General features: G+C 36.9%; 1 protein-coding gene across 1 annotated transcript in view; it reads right to left on the bottom strand.

Moving 5' to 3' along the window:
• The window catches only part of SH3RF1 (SH3 domain containing ring finger 1), an 84,297-nt gene extending 67,118 nt beyond the window's left edge, over positions 1–17,179 (bottom strand). Inside the window, exon 1 of the mRNA XM_029962559.1 lies at positions 16,719–17,179. Coding sequence (XP_029818419.1) covers positions 16,719–17,105 — 387 coding nt within the window. The 5' untranslated portion in view covers positions 17,106–17,179. The remainder of the gene's footprint in view (positions 1–16,718) is intronic.
• Positions 17,180–18,003: the final 824 nt, after the last annotated feature.

Here is an 18,003-nt window from a genome sequence, read left to right as displayed (position 1 = left end):
CCTATACTCACAAAGAGTACTGCTTATTAATAGTCCTTTCTCATCTCAGCAACATATTAGCTTAAGAGATAGATGAGCAGCTTACTTTTACTGTTAAAGTGCTGGAGGCTACATTTAGTTTTTGACAGTCACAGCAGTTCTGATGTGCCTTGGTGGCACATTTCATTGCAGTGTTATTGTTACAAACTGAAAAATCCAAACTCTAAAAGCACGCACTGGAAAATGCTGGTGGATAGGCTTAGCATTTAGGGGTCTTGTCTATTCAAGGATGCACTTCAGAGAAGCTTCCAGTACATCACTCACAGTAAGAATTTCTCCTAATTTTGCCAACCCTGGACTAAGCAACACCTAAATCACAGTGGTGATGTAAGCTAGACTCCAATGTTTTGGGTTCCACCTCCAGCCAAGAACAGCCTGGGTCATACATTGGTAATAACCTTGGCAGCACTCTCCTCTGCTTCCATCTCTGCCAATACTAATGAAACAAAACTAGACACAAGAGGTTTCTTAGAAACTTGGTGTTAATGCTGCCTGCTGGAACTATCTGTAATGCTTGTACTAATTATCCCTGAGTAGATTAGACCAAAGAGTGCCAAGCCAGCCCAGCAGTCCTTTCTGTGCACACTCTGCTGGGTGACCACATTTCCAAACTTAAAATGATATTAAATGGTTGACAGCAATGGAAATTGCAACAAAGCTATGAGTTTAAAAATCATTATAGTTACAGTAAGACAATCATCACTGACACATCTTGAATACAAGAGATTAAAAAAATATAAACTCAAGCATTATATATAAATATTTCACATAAATAAAAATAATCAAGCAATACATTAAAAAGTAGTTTTATTTTTAAAAAGGTAAACAGTAAAATACACCCATAAAAATCCCAGGTTTGCATTTTATTTGAAATACTGCATAGAGTAAATAAAGAACATGGAAAGAGAACAAAGGGATGATTTCTACACACCAGCAGTTCAGTTTTCCAGTGCCAACATTTTATGTAGTCCACTACAGTTACTTTTATTCCCTCATTTGCATGCATCAAGTAGAACAGTTAGTTTTCATCTAGAGCCATAATGACTAAGTACTTGTACTTCTCAGTAATACTACATTTGTAGAGCCCTGGTTGTTCTCTCTCCTTGGAGGTAGAAGACTGAGGTTCTATTTTACTTTTTTAAAAAAAGAAACAAACTAATATTACACTGCTCAGTGATTCTTCTTAAATACAGATTTACCACTTAAGCTTTCAAACACTTTGTGCTGCAACACAAAACACATAAAATTTAATCTTTTTTTTTTCCTACCACCCAGAAAGAACACACCTGAACTGGAAAAGGTGAAAGGCTAGATACAATGTGCAAGGTCATATGAAAAATTGAAGTCCATATACATCTCAATGCACTGTGTTGGTTATTAATATTTTTAAGGGAGTAAGAGTATACCGAAATTACTACTTTTGTTATTTTTTCCTTCAAATTCAATAGCAGACATATAATCCCTACAAGGTCATAGAGATACAGCCTACCTGAAATGTAATATTCAAAGTTATGTATGTTTTTAAAGCTGTCATTTTAAAAGCAACTTAACTTGTGAAAAAAAATTTAATTCATGATTTGGCAAATATTAGTTTCTTTCAAAACAATAATGTTCCAACATCCAAAGGCTTATCCCCAGAGATACTATTTTCTCATTAAAAACAGAAGCCAGAAATGAACAATTTTCTCCTGACTAATCTCATCTTTACATGAGTAAAATGAGAAGAGAAATATCACAGCTAAGCCAACACAAAGAACAAATGTTATGTTGCCCATCTGATAGTCAAAAAGTAGAGAAAACCACACTTCAAGTCATGCTCAATTATGTGCCTTCTAGACAAAATACGCAATCAGAATTATTTTATGTGATCGAATTATTCATTGGGGATACAAAAAAAGGAGATAAAGAAAAAAACAGTAAAAAGGTGCTATTTCCATAGGAAGCGTCATTCATACCTGCAATACATGATTCAACATGGCATGAGATCTAACCAATAAAACCACAGATGTCTCAGCATGGATTCCCCCTAACCTCTCTTACAGCACTGAAAGGGATGGCAAAACAATCCTCTGGCTCAATGACCCGAGCACTCGCCTGTGATGTGAGCAGTTGGGTTTTAATCCTTTTTCCAGTGAATATTTTATTTTCACAGAGCAGAACAACTTCAGCTTTAGAAAGGGGCCTGAAGTCTACGTGATTAAGTCACTACAATCACTGGTACCAATCTTCACAGTACGTTAAACACCGAAACAAAGGCCGACTTACCTTAATTAAGGTGATTCACTTAAGGGAGATTTAATGCACACTGACAAAATGACTAAACAGAAAAATAAATGGGACCTCTGTATTCAATGCTTTTTTTTCCCCACCGTCTTTTCAAAACATTTCATGCAAAGACACACAAAAACCACTGAGATAAAATACAAAATATTTGTTAGCCCTCAATCTAAACAGCTAGCTAACATTTGTAGTCTTTGCTGGCTCACCTTCATTAGGGAGACAAAATAAAATTAAAAATAGTATTTACCAAGAATATTCATAAAATCATGATTCTCCAAAAATAATATGACCAAGAAACAGCACTCACATACTTTCCAATTGTTAGTGCTATCTGCAATTCCTGTGCTTTCTACAGTGTTGTCTGTTGCCTTGATGGTTCATGCAAAGCTCTGATGCTTTTCTTCCTTCTTGTTAATCCTCTCTCAGAAATTCTGTTTTTCTTCAGGCACTAACCAATGACCCAGCTCTGGTATTTATGGTCAGTTTTATCAGTCTTCATAGTGCACTATCCCCTGTTCCAGACTTATTCTGCTGATTGGTGCCTTTAGCAGCAGCTTTATTGCTTCAGCTACCAAAGGAACACTAAGACCAGTGTCCCTGTAATGAAGGATATCCACCGCACTTACAGGTTTTTACCAGATCTGTTTTCTTGGAAGCCATTAACATGCCTCTCTATTCCAACAGAATATTTTCCAATGTATATTTTACTAGCAAAGTTCAAAACTGCAATTTTATTACTATAGCTACAAGACCCTGAAAAATATAAACACAGTGAATGTTTACGTAAGACCACTTTGGATAGATTTCTTCCATTAAATTTAATATGCTGAATAGAAGAAAGAAATCTGCAAAAAAGTATTCTTGTTTCAAAACACAGCACAAATCAAATGCTATTTCATCCACTGACTACCACTACTAAGACATTCAAATTCATTTATCCTAATAAAAATCAACTACCTTTTCCAAAAACAAAGCACAGTTTGGCATTTAATGGTATGTTCAGCCTAAACTTCAGTAATTGGAATCCACACCCAAAACCAGAGCTCTGTGGTGCTGACAAAGCCCTGACATTTGAATTCTGTTAGGTGCCAAGTTTGATCTTCCTTTGTAAAGGCAATGGTTTTTCCCTAAGTCAAAAATCCCCACTTTCCCAAAAGTTTCATTGGTTCTACCTCTTTCCCAAAAATAAAACGTGGAAAGAACATGAATCTCAGTTTTTAAACATATTCATGCGTTCAAACCTAGAAAAGCAGTGCATAACTTGATTTTGGTCTATATGAAATCTTACAAATTCTTACTAATGTTCTAGCTTTAAGAACCAGAGGTATTTGACTTTTCAAGAATTAGATGCTGCTTCTAGGAAGATGTGTGGTCCTAACTGTACATTGCAAATAGCAGTTAGAAGATATCCTAAACAAGATTGTAGCAAAACATGAAGTTATCTGTTTAAGAACAAAGAGGATTTCTCCAACATCATAAGGTATGTTTGTTATGCAAACAGAACTCAATAATTCCTGAAAGCAACTACTTCAAGGTTTGCTTGAAACACATGATTTGCAATACTTTGTTTTCCATTTACTATAGGTGAGACTACACTGTGGTTACTGCATACTGGGCTATAAGATTTTTTGAGCTGTAAGACATGTCTAATTCAATGGCCAAGTTAGTGTGTCTGCTTGATTCAGATCAATGACCTTGAACTTCAATCTGGCTATGTGCAACTGGGCTTCAATCTGACTAGATCTAACTGAAGCAGCACTGAAATCCCCTTGTAAGAAGATGAAAAATTTCACACGCACAGAGATTTCTTCCAAGGACTGTACCTCTGAATATTATCAATCCATATCCTTCCATGACTGCAAGTACAAAATTTGCTCTAAAATAATTTCACTACTTTTTTAACGATTTCTAATATAATCTCTTTACTTGAGAACTGAGCAGTACACCCCAGACAAAAAAAATATACACCCATCTAGACAGCCACAGCCTACAAGACACAAGAAACATGGGCACAAACGTCATCAACCAATCTATCTCATTAACTCATGTAACTCCCATCAACATCAAAAAATAAGGAATTGTGTGGTAGAGGCTAACTGCAGACATTTCAAAAGCTCTAAAAGGAATTAGGATGCAGTGTTACATAAAATGTTATTCAGAGAATATTTTTAAAATGGTACTTGAGTTTTTATGTAAAATTCTGTGATTGCTGCAGGAAAAAAAAGGCACAATCACTTCCTGACAGTTGCACTGGTTTAACTCCTACCCCCTTTTTCTTTTGATTCGTTTAGTGTAAACTCAGAAAATTTGAAACAAGAGTATAAAAAAAAAATAAAAAAATCTCCCTATCGATCATGACATATGCAATTATGAATATTCCCTATCCAAATGCATAAGACACAGCATTTAATATTTTATTATATTTAAGTAAATAAAAGCACACGAGCTTCGTACAGAGTGCATAGAATAACCAGTTTCTCCTGTATGGTATTTAAAATAAATACCTCTTTCATGCAGTTCCATTTAATGGTAGGGTGATAAAAAAACAAATAGAGAAGCATAAATGACATCAGTTCCCTGTTACAAGCAACAAAATTCTGAACTGAATATATGAAAAAATATGATTTCCTGAGTAAAGAGCATAAACCCAGTTAGAAATAAGCTTTCCTTGACCCTTATGTTTCTTTCTGCATTCAGAGGTTTCAGCATGAGAAGATAAACATTTATTGAAGTTGTAAACTACTTTAGGAACCCATTTTCAGAAACAGCCCACTAGCTATTCTATTTCTCCGCTGAAAAACCAATTCCCTTATTAGTGAAAGTGAAAATAAACACAAATCCTTCTCAGTGAACAAAAAATAATGTATTTTGAAAACATAGTTCTGAAAAGATAGTTCTCCTTTTGACAGTATTAAGGAAAGGCGAGCTACTCTGAGGGACTGAAATCTGAAAATATTCTGTTATTTTGCTTGGAGAACACGTACCATGAAATTCATTCTTCTTGTCTGTCATGACTGAATTCAAAAGAATAGATTGGGACCATAGTCTGTAATGCTGGTAGGATGTTTAAATCCTTATTTTCAGCTATTACTAACTGAAGGAATAGACAAAAGACTGAGGAAACATGTTAGCAAGATGAAAGAAAATGCCATTAAATAAGAATAGTTATAGACTGTGTTTATTTTTTCTTCCTTCTTTGAGACTTGTTCAATTTCCAAGCAATTCCTAGGATGCTAACCCACCATTTCCTATATTCTTTTCAAGTTCACTGAATGAAAGATTAAAATTTGTAGCTCTATCGGTTCCATAAGAACAATGAGAATACGTTATTAGTAATAAAATTAGTAATAAAATTGACATTTCTAGAATCCTGTAAGGAATCTCAAAGTGCTTGAGAGACATGCCAGAAATAACCCTCACAGTCCTGAATGGAAGTTCTTTGACCATTCTGGAACGGAGCTATTCTAAACGTCACATAACACATGACACAATATTTCAAAATAAACAATGAAAAATAAAATACACAGTATTTTAAAATTCAAATACACACATACTGAAGGAAAGTAAAAGGCATGTGAGTGAACACAAATTTTGTTCTCACCTCTTGTCAACTTCTTCATATCAACTTTTCTATTTTGATACTCTCCAAAACCATTCTCAAACATCAAGCTACCTCTTCACCTTGTTACTGCAGCATGTCCTCCTCACCAAGTCTCCAACTCAAGAGTGAGCCACGAGTCATTTGCTTGATCCCATTTCCTCCATAATATTTTATCTAATTGGTCTATTGCTACGTTACAAATCTACTATCATATTTTGTTTTATTTCCATACCACTATCCTTTTTGCTCCCTTATTACTTTGATCTTTTGGGTCTTTATCACTTATCAGCACTGAAATTTCTCTGCTTTTCAGTCATGTTCTCCCAGAGGCCTTCTCCCACCCTTTCAATGAGATAAGCGATAGCGTCCATGCCTCAGACTAGTTGTGTGCTCAGCTCTTTTGCCACCATCTCCAAACATAAAGTCACCCTTGCCATCTCCTGGACCTGGTTTGCATCCTACATCCGAACAAGCTCCCTAGAGAAGTGGTGTAATCACCATCCCTAGCAGTGTTTAAAACACGAGTGGATGTGGCACTTCATGATATGGTTTAGTGGACATGGCAGTATTCGGTCAAAGGTTGGACTTGATTTTGGAGGTCTTTTGCAACACTAGTGATTCCATGATCCACTTCCTCTGCTCCTACTCTGGTGCTGTGTGAATACGTCTGGCAGGAATCCTCATGTTAGGTTGAATTCTTCCACTACTAACTGGTTGGGTTTCCTTCCTCCAGCTTCACTACCTCAGGAGCTTTGTTCAGCAGATAGACACAGCTTAAGCTCAAGAGTATTAGAAGAGCCAAAATTGAACAGAAGCAATATGCAGACTGCAGTGGTGCCACATGATCTGCATTAACGTTCTTTAAATTCTGGCCCACAGACTACTGATTGCCCGAAAGATTTTCAAAAATAGCTTGTGAAACAACCACAAGAAGATTTTAATATGCATATGCATAATGGCAAGGAAATAAATTGTTATTTTTATCTACCTCATTCTATATTTAAAATTTAACCTAATTTTATTGGGCTGCAAACCAGAAATTAATGCATTTTTTAAAAATCCTTTATTCATTCTTCTTCCCCTGAAACACAGCAATAGTCATTTCAACTTTTTCCTCACATAGTAAGTACTGTGGTAGTATATCTTATACTCAATGAAAATTCAGATCAGCAATTCTCAACTTTAGGATCTGTCTTCTGAAGGATTATCTATTCATCTGCTTATTGACTATCCCTGCCCTGCTTAGACCCAAGACCTAAGAGGATTACAGAACCTGGTGGCAAGCTGAAGGCTTGTTAACTTAATAAGGCTGTGGATTTAAAACTGTGTTAAATTAAACAGGTTTTGAAAATGGCTTAAGTCTGCTAGTGTGGATAAGATTTAAGAATCTCCTCTCAGATCTTTATCTAGCTCACGAAAAAGACCATGTCAGATGATAGGGCACTGGCACACATGAACAAGTGAAGGTCCATGAGACATTGATTTTCTTTTAGCAAGCTCTCAGCTTCAGAATAAAAGCTTCATCGCTACTCAGGGGCATATTACCACAGTACAGTGAATTCATCTTTACTGGATTTGTTTAAAATAAGCTTTTAGAACAGCTATGCCCTATATATGCCAACTCAGATTGTCATCTGATTATCTTTGACTATTTTTCATCTTAACATTTTTTGATGTCAGAAGTGCTTCATTCTTCCCCAATTCTTTTTATATAAATAAAACACAGACTATAACATAATGGGCTAAGATATACATACTAATAAAGAACAGTTGAAGAGACTTGTTTCAAATTATTTTGTATTGATCTTCTACCGCCTCTGTGCAAGCAAGACTACATTCCCCTTCTTGAGTTCAGCAGCTTGAAAGTCTGCAGGAATGAGTACTTTCGTCTGTAACCACAGCTTTTCAAAGGCTTGTCTTGTAGAACTGTAGTTCACACAAGATATAACAGTGGTTCGGTTCTTTAAAAAGCTTTCGATGCACATGTATATTTTGAAAGCTTAGGTGCTGAGAAGAGAAAGTCAAGAAAAGTAATATGCACATCTTTCCTTTACAAAAAAAAAAGAAGAGCAGAGTTACCTCATCTTTCTGCAACAGTAATGCCATGAAATAAATCAGCCTTATTAACAAACGAACACAAAAGACTGAGGAGTGTTGCAGGTGTTATGAAGTCCAACATGACACACTCTTGCTGCCTGGCTCATCTTACGTGCAGCATTGGCAGCAGTCCTTCACTTCAGAGAGGAGGAGAACGATATCTGTATTAATATTTAAGCAACATTGAAATGCTTATCTTTGATCAAAATAGATTTATGATTAATAGTATACTTCCCAGTTAGAAACTATAAAATTATACTTCGCACATTTTCGGAAAATAAAAACTGGCAATCTGTATTTCACTCTGAAAAAATCAAGGAAGACAGAAAGTACACCAGACCAGAGCTTTTAGTTCAATTAAAAACAAAGAAACAAACAAAAAACCCCATAATTTTTCACCATATTTAAAACATTAGATGCGGAAGCCCAAGCATATCAGCAATATTTCAAGCAATTACTCTGTGAGAGAGAGAGTGCACAAGAAAATCTTGTCCTTGTTTTTAGGAGATCAGACACATTCTTGCAGGTCCTAGTTTTTTAATACTTGAGAATTTAAGTGCTTGGGGGAGGGGAGGGCCGAGGGGATTAATCAAGAGCCGAATAAGTTAGGAACAAATGTCTAGACAAGAAATTATTTAAAATTCTGAAGTGTTTATACTCTTATGCTACAAAACCTTAACTTTGGACAGTAAATCACATGCTTGAGTGTCACAAGTGTAAAATGAGTGTCATAGTCCAAAGCTTCTAAGGGTAGAGGGATAAATGATTTCCATGGTGGATTGCTCATATGCACAACAGTTGACTTTCACCTACCCAGCAGGCTCATATTCTGAGACACTTTGGCAACAGTGTCTGTAAATGAAACATTGACTTCTGTGTTTCAGTTTCCCTTTAACTGGAGAATCCAAACCTGTAGGTTTCCAGGAAACATTTTAAAGATATGCATATAAGCATCACATGTCAAAAGAATTCAAAATACTGGACTCAGTTTCTCTCTTTGGATTGTCCTTATCTCCAGAGCATCTTTCTGAGTTCCAGTGATTTCCTGAGCTTTTAGACGATGCAGGTGAGAAACAGACTTAAGCAATTGCCTCTGTGCTGCCCAGCTTGGGGTTTCATACCCAAACTGCACAGCAGCCCCAACAATATCCATGGGAAATGAATAAGACGTTATTCAGACACATTCAGTGCAGCAAGGCTGACTAGGATGAGCCCCACTGTTCAGTCTGGTAGCCAGAGGACAGTACTGCCATCTCCCCCTCTAAACCAAAGAAAGACAAGAAGTGCAGAAAAGAGCACTTGGATGTGCAACTCTCCCACCTCAGATCCACTTGCTTCCTAAAATTAATCCAGTTCACCTCAAAACAGCTATTCTCAGTCCAAAAAAACCTGCTCTCTAAAAAGACTCTGATTTGGTGATATGAAAAGAATAGCAAAGAATTTGATCTAGTTCAATTGACCCAAGAATTCACTGCTAATTTTCCAAGATGAGTTTTTCTGTCTACTAAAACAGGAAATGAGGTTTAACAGATGCACACTTTTCGTTCCTGAAAGCAGTAATGAGGTATATGCATGAACAGGGCTGACCAGATGATATTTCAGCTTTAATTACTGAGACACATTCTTGCCCACACTAAGATGCGTATATAGGCACTGGTTTAAAGGAGAAGAAAGAAAAAAGAAACTTTCAAACCCCAGGAGACTAAGCAATACAGTAATATTAACCTATATTTTATGACTTTCATTCATTTGGCAGATTTTAGTTACAATTACTTCAAGATTGTCTGTAGTCCAGATACTTCAATAGAAAATTTTCTTTCTTATTGTTTATTTTACCTTCCTTATGTTTGACACAGTCAAGGACAAATTGGACACAAGAGGGAAGAAAAATATATGTTTTCTTTTTGTTGGAAGCAGTACATTAAGATCAGAGGCAAGAGAACATTTAAACAAAGGACAATGATGGAGCCAAAGAAAAGACCAAGGAAGGTGTTAAGCATGTCATAAGGAGAAGGCCAAATGCACTGCAAGGGGAAGTCCACAAAAAGAAAGACAAACAACTGAACATAACAAGTTTCCAGTTTTATTATCACAGCTGCAGTTTCAGGCTTTCTGTTTTCTGCAGTTTCTATGCATGCACTAAACACTGAAGTACCATGTAAAAACCATGTCACTCAGGTAAAGGAGAGAGGAGATGAAGGATTTCTAGCTGACCCCATCCCAATCAGCCTCTTCAGCTCTTCAGACTATACATGATGCCTATTAAGCCACCAAACAAGAGGTACCCACTGCAGAAAGTCAGACACTGTGCACACAGAAACACACCACCAGCACTGCCAACTGGCTTTTCTGACCAGACCCTGGATCACCTATGTAAAGCAATTTTATTGGTATATGATTTCTGTGGTAATGAGAGAAAAATTCAAGGATTTTTATTCTCTCTAAAAAAACCTGCTCCCCTTCACAAGCCCATTAAAAGTGAGGGCTTGAGACTTCCTTTTTATGCAGAAGTTTAAATTTTCTGAATGATCAAAGCTTTTTGAGTAGAGCAATAACCTGTAATTCACTGGGCACATTAAAGTGGGTGAAAAAAGACAGCATTTTATTTCACACAGGTGGTTTTAAATGAATCTACAGAAATAGAGGAACCTTAAACTAGAAAATGAAGGGAAATAAAGACAGCCCCCTCTTCAACCTGAAAACAAAGCAAGCATACAATAGTGTCTTCCACTAACACACACACGCACAAAAACAGTATCATAATCTAAATTAAAGGGGATTTCAGTATTACGATTAAATAATACGGACTTGGTTTTTAGTTTATAAATCAGTTTACTTCAAAACCTAATTGTTTTCTAAATAAATAGTTTTCTAAACAGCCGCACCTGTTTGGCAGCTATTTTAACAAGCAGATTAATGTTAGTTCACAGGTTCAAGATAGCTATTGAGGTTCAAAGTAAGGAATAAAATATTTCTGTACTGCCAACACAATTTGCATTAGATATTCTTACTTCTTAGTCTTTTCAAAACATACTCAAATCTACATGCCAGTGTGCCAGTCAGATGTAGATTTCCCTAGCTGAAGAGTGGGATAGTACATGGATGTTTTAAGTGTCCAGCTTTTCCTCACTGAGGTATTAATGTGATTTCCTATTAAACATCCAAACAAAATTAAATCCTCTTAACAATATGACACTGGGCATTGCACCATCTTTGGGACAGGAAATGGATATGAAAGGTTCCCCAGTAAAGCGGAAGTCAACCATTTGGAGTCAGCAGCAGCATCTACTGTCCTCAGCTGAGACTGTAGAGCCATTGTAAAACACCCTATGCATACATCCAAAATTTAAAAAGTCAATCTCTGCCCTGGAGAGTATACAGTTTAAATAGTGAGTCAAACAAAGAAAGTACTATCAGTCATATCTGCAGATGGGAAACAGAGGCACAAAGAGCTTTGAGTGACTCTGTACAAGGTCATAAAGGATGTCTGTGGCAAAGGCAGGAACTGAGCCCGGAAGCTCTCAATCGTAGCCCAAAGTCTGGATACAGAGACAATTCTTCCTTTTACTTATCCTCCCTCTCTACCTAATTACTTATCTCTGAAAGGAAACATTAACACCATGAGAGTCAGCCTACTTTTCCTTTTATATTTATAATCTCCATTAGATTTTTTCTAGTTTAACATAGGATACAGCAGCGTTACACAGAAGTAATTAAAATTGTACAAGCAATTGTAAATATAAAAGCAGTAGGTATTTCTGCAAGAATGAGATGGAACAAAAGTATGCATACACAATTTACAGTGACTTCACAAAAGATTTTGTAATGATGACTCCAGAATATGAATAGGGGTCTATCTCCAGATTCTCAAATATTACTTGGGAACTTCCCCCACTTCCTTCTTCTTCCCCCCGCTGAGTGTGATGCCATATGGTATGGAATATCCCTCTGGGCAGCTGAGGTCAGCTCAAAATCAGGTATCATCAAGTGATGATTCTCCAGCCTACTATCACAAATAACAATCATGAAACTAACTGCATTAGCTACTGTTTCTTGCATATTTCTACAACTACTTTTTCCCTTAAAATGGTATACTTTACAATCTGATCTACTATGATGATGTACTCCTCTAAAAGTAGCTGACCAGCAGATATTGACTGATACATTTTTTTGTGCTGTTTTACTCTACTAACTCTTCTTCAGAGATGATTTAAACATCTCTTCCAATCTACACCTGCTGCTATGCTTGGCAACTCCAGTATTTATTTACAATTACTTAATAAAATTATTGATCTATGAATGCACATTTTCAGTCCCATTGTTATTTTCTAGTCTAAGAAGCTTTCTTTGATATTTAAGTTCTGCCAGGATCTCAGTAGCCCTACAACAGCAGGAGTTGTTTTGGCTTCTATCAGTTTTCTGCAACCTGCAAAATAGTCAAACTGTGCAAGTTGCTACCCTGAGCTCTTTTCTCCAGAGTGGTTAGTGTTGGCATCATCTATTGAGTCTGAGAGAGAAGCCTGCCCTGCATAAGTCCTCACAGACTAGAAGGTGGCCCATTGTCCCTATTACCCCAAGGTGTGTGCTGAGGTCAAACACAATGGCTGGGGGAGGAAAACCTGGCTCCATTTATTTTCTTTTCTGGCATTAAAACTGCTTCAGCAGTTCCCAGACAAGCCTACTGGATCAAAATGACCACTGCTGCAGCAGTATGGATGTGCAAATTTAAAATTGTACTGCTGCTTTCCTGCACACAAGTATGAGAATGGATGTGTGGGTTTACACGACACTGCACCACTGCTAAGCATTAGCAAACAGAGAACAACCTCCTGTTTGTAGGTTTTTCTTTCCAAAGGTAACATTCCTTTACCCTCTCATTTCAAGAAGACTTCATCAAAAGTGGTATCACCAGAGGTTTCTATCAGTTTTCCAGAATAAAAACAACAAAAAAAGGAAAAGCTTTAGGACTTTGACATTGCATTGTAACATTTCTTGATAAGATTTTCCAATGACATACAGTATACTATACTCAAATTACACCATCAATACTTATTCAGCACAGGCATCAACTCTATTAGGAATGCCCAACTTTTGAGCTATTCACGCTTTTGTTAGCAGAGATCATTTGAATCCTTCTCTTAGCTCTTCCTGCCTACGTTTGGTCCAGAAAACAGCTAAAAACCTTATTACAAAATATTTTCAACAGGGATGAGATTTCAGACTATCTAGACAAACTCTGCTCTAGGTTCTGCTGAAAAGACAGCCCTAATTTCAGAAATTTGGACTATAAACAAACTAGAAGGAGAATCGTATGTCTTAGGCAAATACAAATTCAAGGAAAAAGCTAAACATATATTATCTTAAATATACCTAGTAAAGAAATTAGAACAGCTCTCCAACATCTAGCAACTTATACACACAGCTATGTTTAAGACTCCTACAATAAGCATACCCTTGTAAAACTGCCATAAGTAACTTAAGATAATTCTTGTTTGACATACTTTGTGAAAATGACAAAAAGAATAACATGAGCATAAACTTGTAAGTAAGGACCCTAACATTTTCATATACTCTTTTGAAGGAAACAAGGCTCATGTGGTAATGCAGCCTCTCAACAGCCCTCAGTAACTTGCTCCTTATGACCAGTCCCAAGCATATTTGACAGCAGGCCATGCTTCTTACAGCTCTTCCAAGCTGACAACTTAGCTGAAGGTTTTCGCTTCAAAAAAAGTAGAAATCATTAAATTAGCATCCATACCAGAGAGGAAGCTGCAGTATGAGCATAACCATTTTATTTTTTCTCCCAGGCAAGCTGACTGCTCAGAACAGAAGTGCTGGGCAGTCAGCAAACACAAGTTCTCCATCAGGTACAGCAGGATGCTGCCTTTGTCCAACCAGTACCAAGGAAAGGCACAGAAGGTTTTACATATCAAAACAGCAGGGAAATGAAACAGGTAAAGAACTTGCAGGGATAAATTGTTACAGCAGTGAAAGCTTGTAAGGGTTACAGAGAGAAACACAGTTACTATAGTGGGGGAGATACAAGGCACAAGATTTGTTAACCCCCACCACCCACCCAGAGTCATTAGTTTTAAGACTCGAGGAACCATTAGTTTGTTTATTGCCATGTGTCACCACGTACATACAGAGAATGCAATATACTGTGCAGTAACAGGGCTGGCCACTCCACAGTCATTGATACAGTTCAGGAAATCATGCTGCAGTACATGCTATATTAACTTCTTCTGAAAATTATGGCATTCTCTGAAAGGGCATTTATGAGCTTAGTATAACTTCAGGGTATAAGCAGAATGTTTATGACTTGACAGCCTTCATCCACGTTCACTTCATTTAACACAACAGAAACTTTCATTTACTAGTTCCCCTTCAGCAAAATTAGTTTAGGAAATCTGACTCTGCCAGTTATCTAGAAACAGATTTTCCTCTTCAGTTCCCAGAGAGGAACTGTATTTGCAAGCATCTTTGTGTAAGAGTTAGCAAAGCAAATAGGGCATTCAATTCAACACTGTCCATTAAATTGGTATTTTGCTTTCTGGACTTTTTTTTTTTTTTAAACACCTTTCATATAGAAAAAGGAAAATTAGTTCATATCTCCACCTTCTTATCTGTCAAAGTCTCTTTGTGTTCTTAAAAGTACTGCCTTCCTAGTAAAAAAGGTTCTGGATGAAGTGGACAAAAGATGAGATCATCATCTTTCCCTGTCTCCCAAAAGAAAGGCGGCACAAGAATGCCTGTGAAACCCCACAAACAAAGATGTAAACAAAGAAGCCTTGCTGTAAAACACTGAAAACTAATATACACTATCAGTTAATCACATAAGGAATGCACATGGTCGCAATTTTAAGGGCACACGGTACAGCATAACTAATAAACTGAAGCAACCTTCCATATGTTATCACTTTCTACTCTGCACAACATCTGGAAATGCAAATATTGCACAACAGGATATTATAGAACATTAAAAAAGAGGGAATATTCCATATTCAAGTAATTTTTTCTAATAAGGCTTTGAGAAACCCTGAAGTGCAGTCCTTCACGTACATTGATGAACTGGAAGCCTTTCTGGAGGACAAGTAGTCTCTGAAAATACGCAGTTACGTGCAAAGGTCAACACAAAAAAGTATATATAGACAAGTCCTATAGGTATTTTGCTTTGCTTTAAGTTGAAGAGCTTTTGCAAAAGCAAGGTATCATGATAAACACCTTAAAGTTCTGGAGAAGACTGGACTGGTTTTGATACTGCTGATGCTTCTTTGCAGTACTTTTTAAGGTTTCTACCTCCTGGAAGAAAAACCACCAAAAACATAAAAACAAACCATCAACAGAAAAACCTCACAGATCACCTTCTCTCCTCACCAATTAATATATACAGAACAAAACTCATTAACAGGAAGTGGGTTGATAATTATAATTTCTATATTCTAAAGTAAAGAACCTAATGAGATCTCTAGCGAGCAGAGAAAACAATATCATCCAATAGAAAAAACCCAGTATTTTAAATCCTCATGCAAACTGAAGAGGTGTAGCTAAGATCTTTCAGAGATATTCTGATCGTGTAAGTACAACGCAGGAAAATCAATGTAAGGTTTCCTTCCCTGGGTAAGTAAACTAAATAATTCAGCTTAAAATAAAGACTAGTCCTGCCAAATACACATTCCAGCCCTCTCCTTGGAACTCCTCAAGATATTTCATAAAAATCAAATAAACTCCACAAGATGGAAACCACCTAAACCATTCAAAAACTCCGCTTCAAACACAGGAACTCTGAATATGCATGCATCACAAATTGGGCAGCAAAACCTTTCAGAGAAGCTGTCCTGCTTTGCCATTAGATAAAACAGAGCAAGGTCTGTCATCTCTTTAAATTGCATTTCCTGACACAGGCTCTAGAACGAATTATCATAAATGAGGCTACTGAGTCTTGATTATAAGGTATGACAGAGTCTACGGACTGCATAACTTTCATACTGGAGTACAGAAAGAAGGCAATGTCTTCCCATCATGGTACATAGATTTTCCGAATCACTTAGAAAAAATACCTTGAGAAAAAACTAATTAAAGAAGAGGTAAGGGCTGACAATGTAAATAACTTACCAGATCACAGGAATTCAAACACATCTTTTTGAAGGAAAAGAAGTAAAAATGTAGCTACTTAGAAGCCAATGGCAAAACCTTTATCTATTTCAACAACATAACTTTATGTTTAACATTTGTTATGCCTAACTCAAAGGAAATTTACTGATAGTAAGAATCATTACAGAAAGTGCATGAGCCAAAATGAAAACTCTAATCTTGCAGTTGACAAACTAAGAACAATTTCACATGTTCTTCAGAAGGTGTTTATCCTTAACAATTACTTAAGCTTTCCACATAAGTTATCTTGCTCTATTTGATGGTCTTTAATAGGACAGATAAGAGTCTGAAATGCTTTTCTTCTCCTTACCTCAAAAACTAAGTTTTAATAAGGAAGTATTATTACTGTATTTACACAACAGTAAACCAATAGTGATAGGAGCACTGATGTGTCTTGCTTGAAATCTATGACAATTCTCAAAAATATGTTATTTTGCTGTATTAACCACCTGACTGCCCTTATCCTGAAGCAGAGGCCATCAACCATTTTGAAATGGTGAGGAAAAGATAGGAATGCAACAAAATACTGTCACCACATAGTACTTACCCTTACAGGAGGGCTCCGTGCTTGCACCCTTTGCTGCTGTCCAGCTTGAGAGCTCTGCAGGTCCTTTGATCCACAGTTAGCTACAGTGTTGATGGGGACCCTTAAAGCATTTGTGCTGGTAGTCCCACCTCCAGCTCCAGGTTTTCGAGGCCTCTGTTTGATGCCATCCAGTAGTCTAACAAGCAAAATATTACTGGGGAGTTCGTCAACACTGCAGTCCACCAAAGTCCTGCACTCTGGACATCGAAGCTCATTTCGAGAGCTCACAATGCCCAGCAGACACCGTTTACAAAATGTGTGTTGGCAAGGCAAGACCTTTGCAGAAGCATCAAGGCGTTCTAAGCAAACAGGACACTCCAACAGATCCAGCAAAGCTGATTCATCCATTTTCTTTGTATTACTTAATGAAAAAACAAATCTTTGTAGAATTTGTGTGTTTTGAGCACTGCAAGGATATCATGTTACATCCATTCCTCTTCTGATCATGCTCTAAAATTTTTTTGAGGGGAAAAAGGCATTAATAAGCTGGGAAAAGAATCAGCAATACCATTTTATATGAAGATGTTCATACAAACAGCAAAATAAGAGATCTCTAGACTAACTCAGTAGATATTTCAATAAATTAAAGAAACACTAAAATAGCAATAATAGAAACCTACATTAATATATATCTATTTAAAGTATTTTAAGAAATGTTAACAGTTGAGGTTTTTAAACTCAAGTGCCCACAAATTTCAGTCTTGAGTGAATTTTTTTTCTCAAATTATTCCAGAACAAAGAGCTATCCCCAGTACAGTAGTATAATAAAGCTTACTTTTCATAATTCTTGCTTAATATATAAGTTTCTCTGAACATTTATTTGAAATTAGCTTTTTTTCACAACAAGAAGATGGCAAAGGTAACTACGACAGAATTCAAAATCAGAGAGTGTACACCAACAGGGCATAGAAAGGGGAATTACATTTATGCCAAGACGAAGCCCATTGTGAACTGCATTTCTACCATTTCTGTGAAAAGTACTGCAGCACATTCACAGATGAGCCTCCAGCTCACAGGATCCTAAGCTTACCATACGCACTGACAAGAGGGTTCATTACAGTGCCGCCTTTAAGAAGCGCTTCAAAAACTATCGCGAAGTGATTTACAGCAGGAAGTGCTACTGCCATATCGTTAGGACAACACGAGTGCTGCGTATGCAGCCAGAGGCAGGGATGAGCCTCCAAGCCAGCTCCAGTATGCAGCGAGGGGTTGGGAAAAGGGAGGGGGAAAAACCCCAAACACCACC

The sequence above is a fragment of the Manacus vitellinus genome, unplaced genomic scaffold (assembly GCF_001715985.3).
Source record: "Manacus vitellinus isolate BGI_N305 unplaced genomic scaffold, ASM171598v3 scaffold_0_pilon, whole genome shotgun sequence".
Taxonomy (NCBI): Eukaryota; Metazoa; Chordata; class Aves; order Passeriformes; family Pipridae; genus Manacus; species Manacus vitellinus.
Note: the sequence above shows the minus strand (reverse complement) of the source record. Positions and strands in the feature narration are given on the sequence as shown.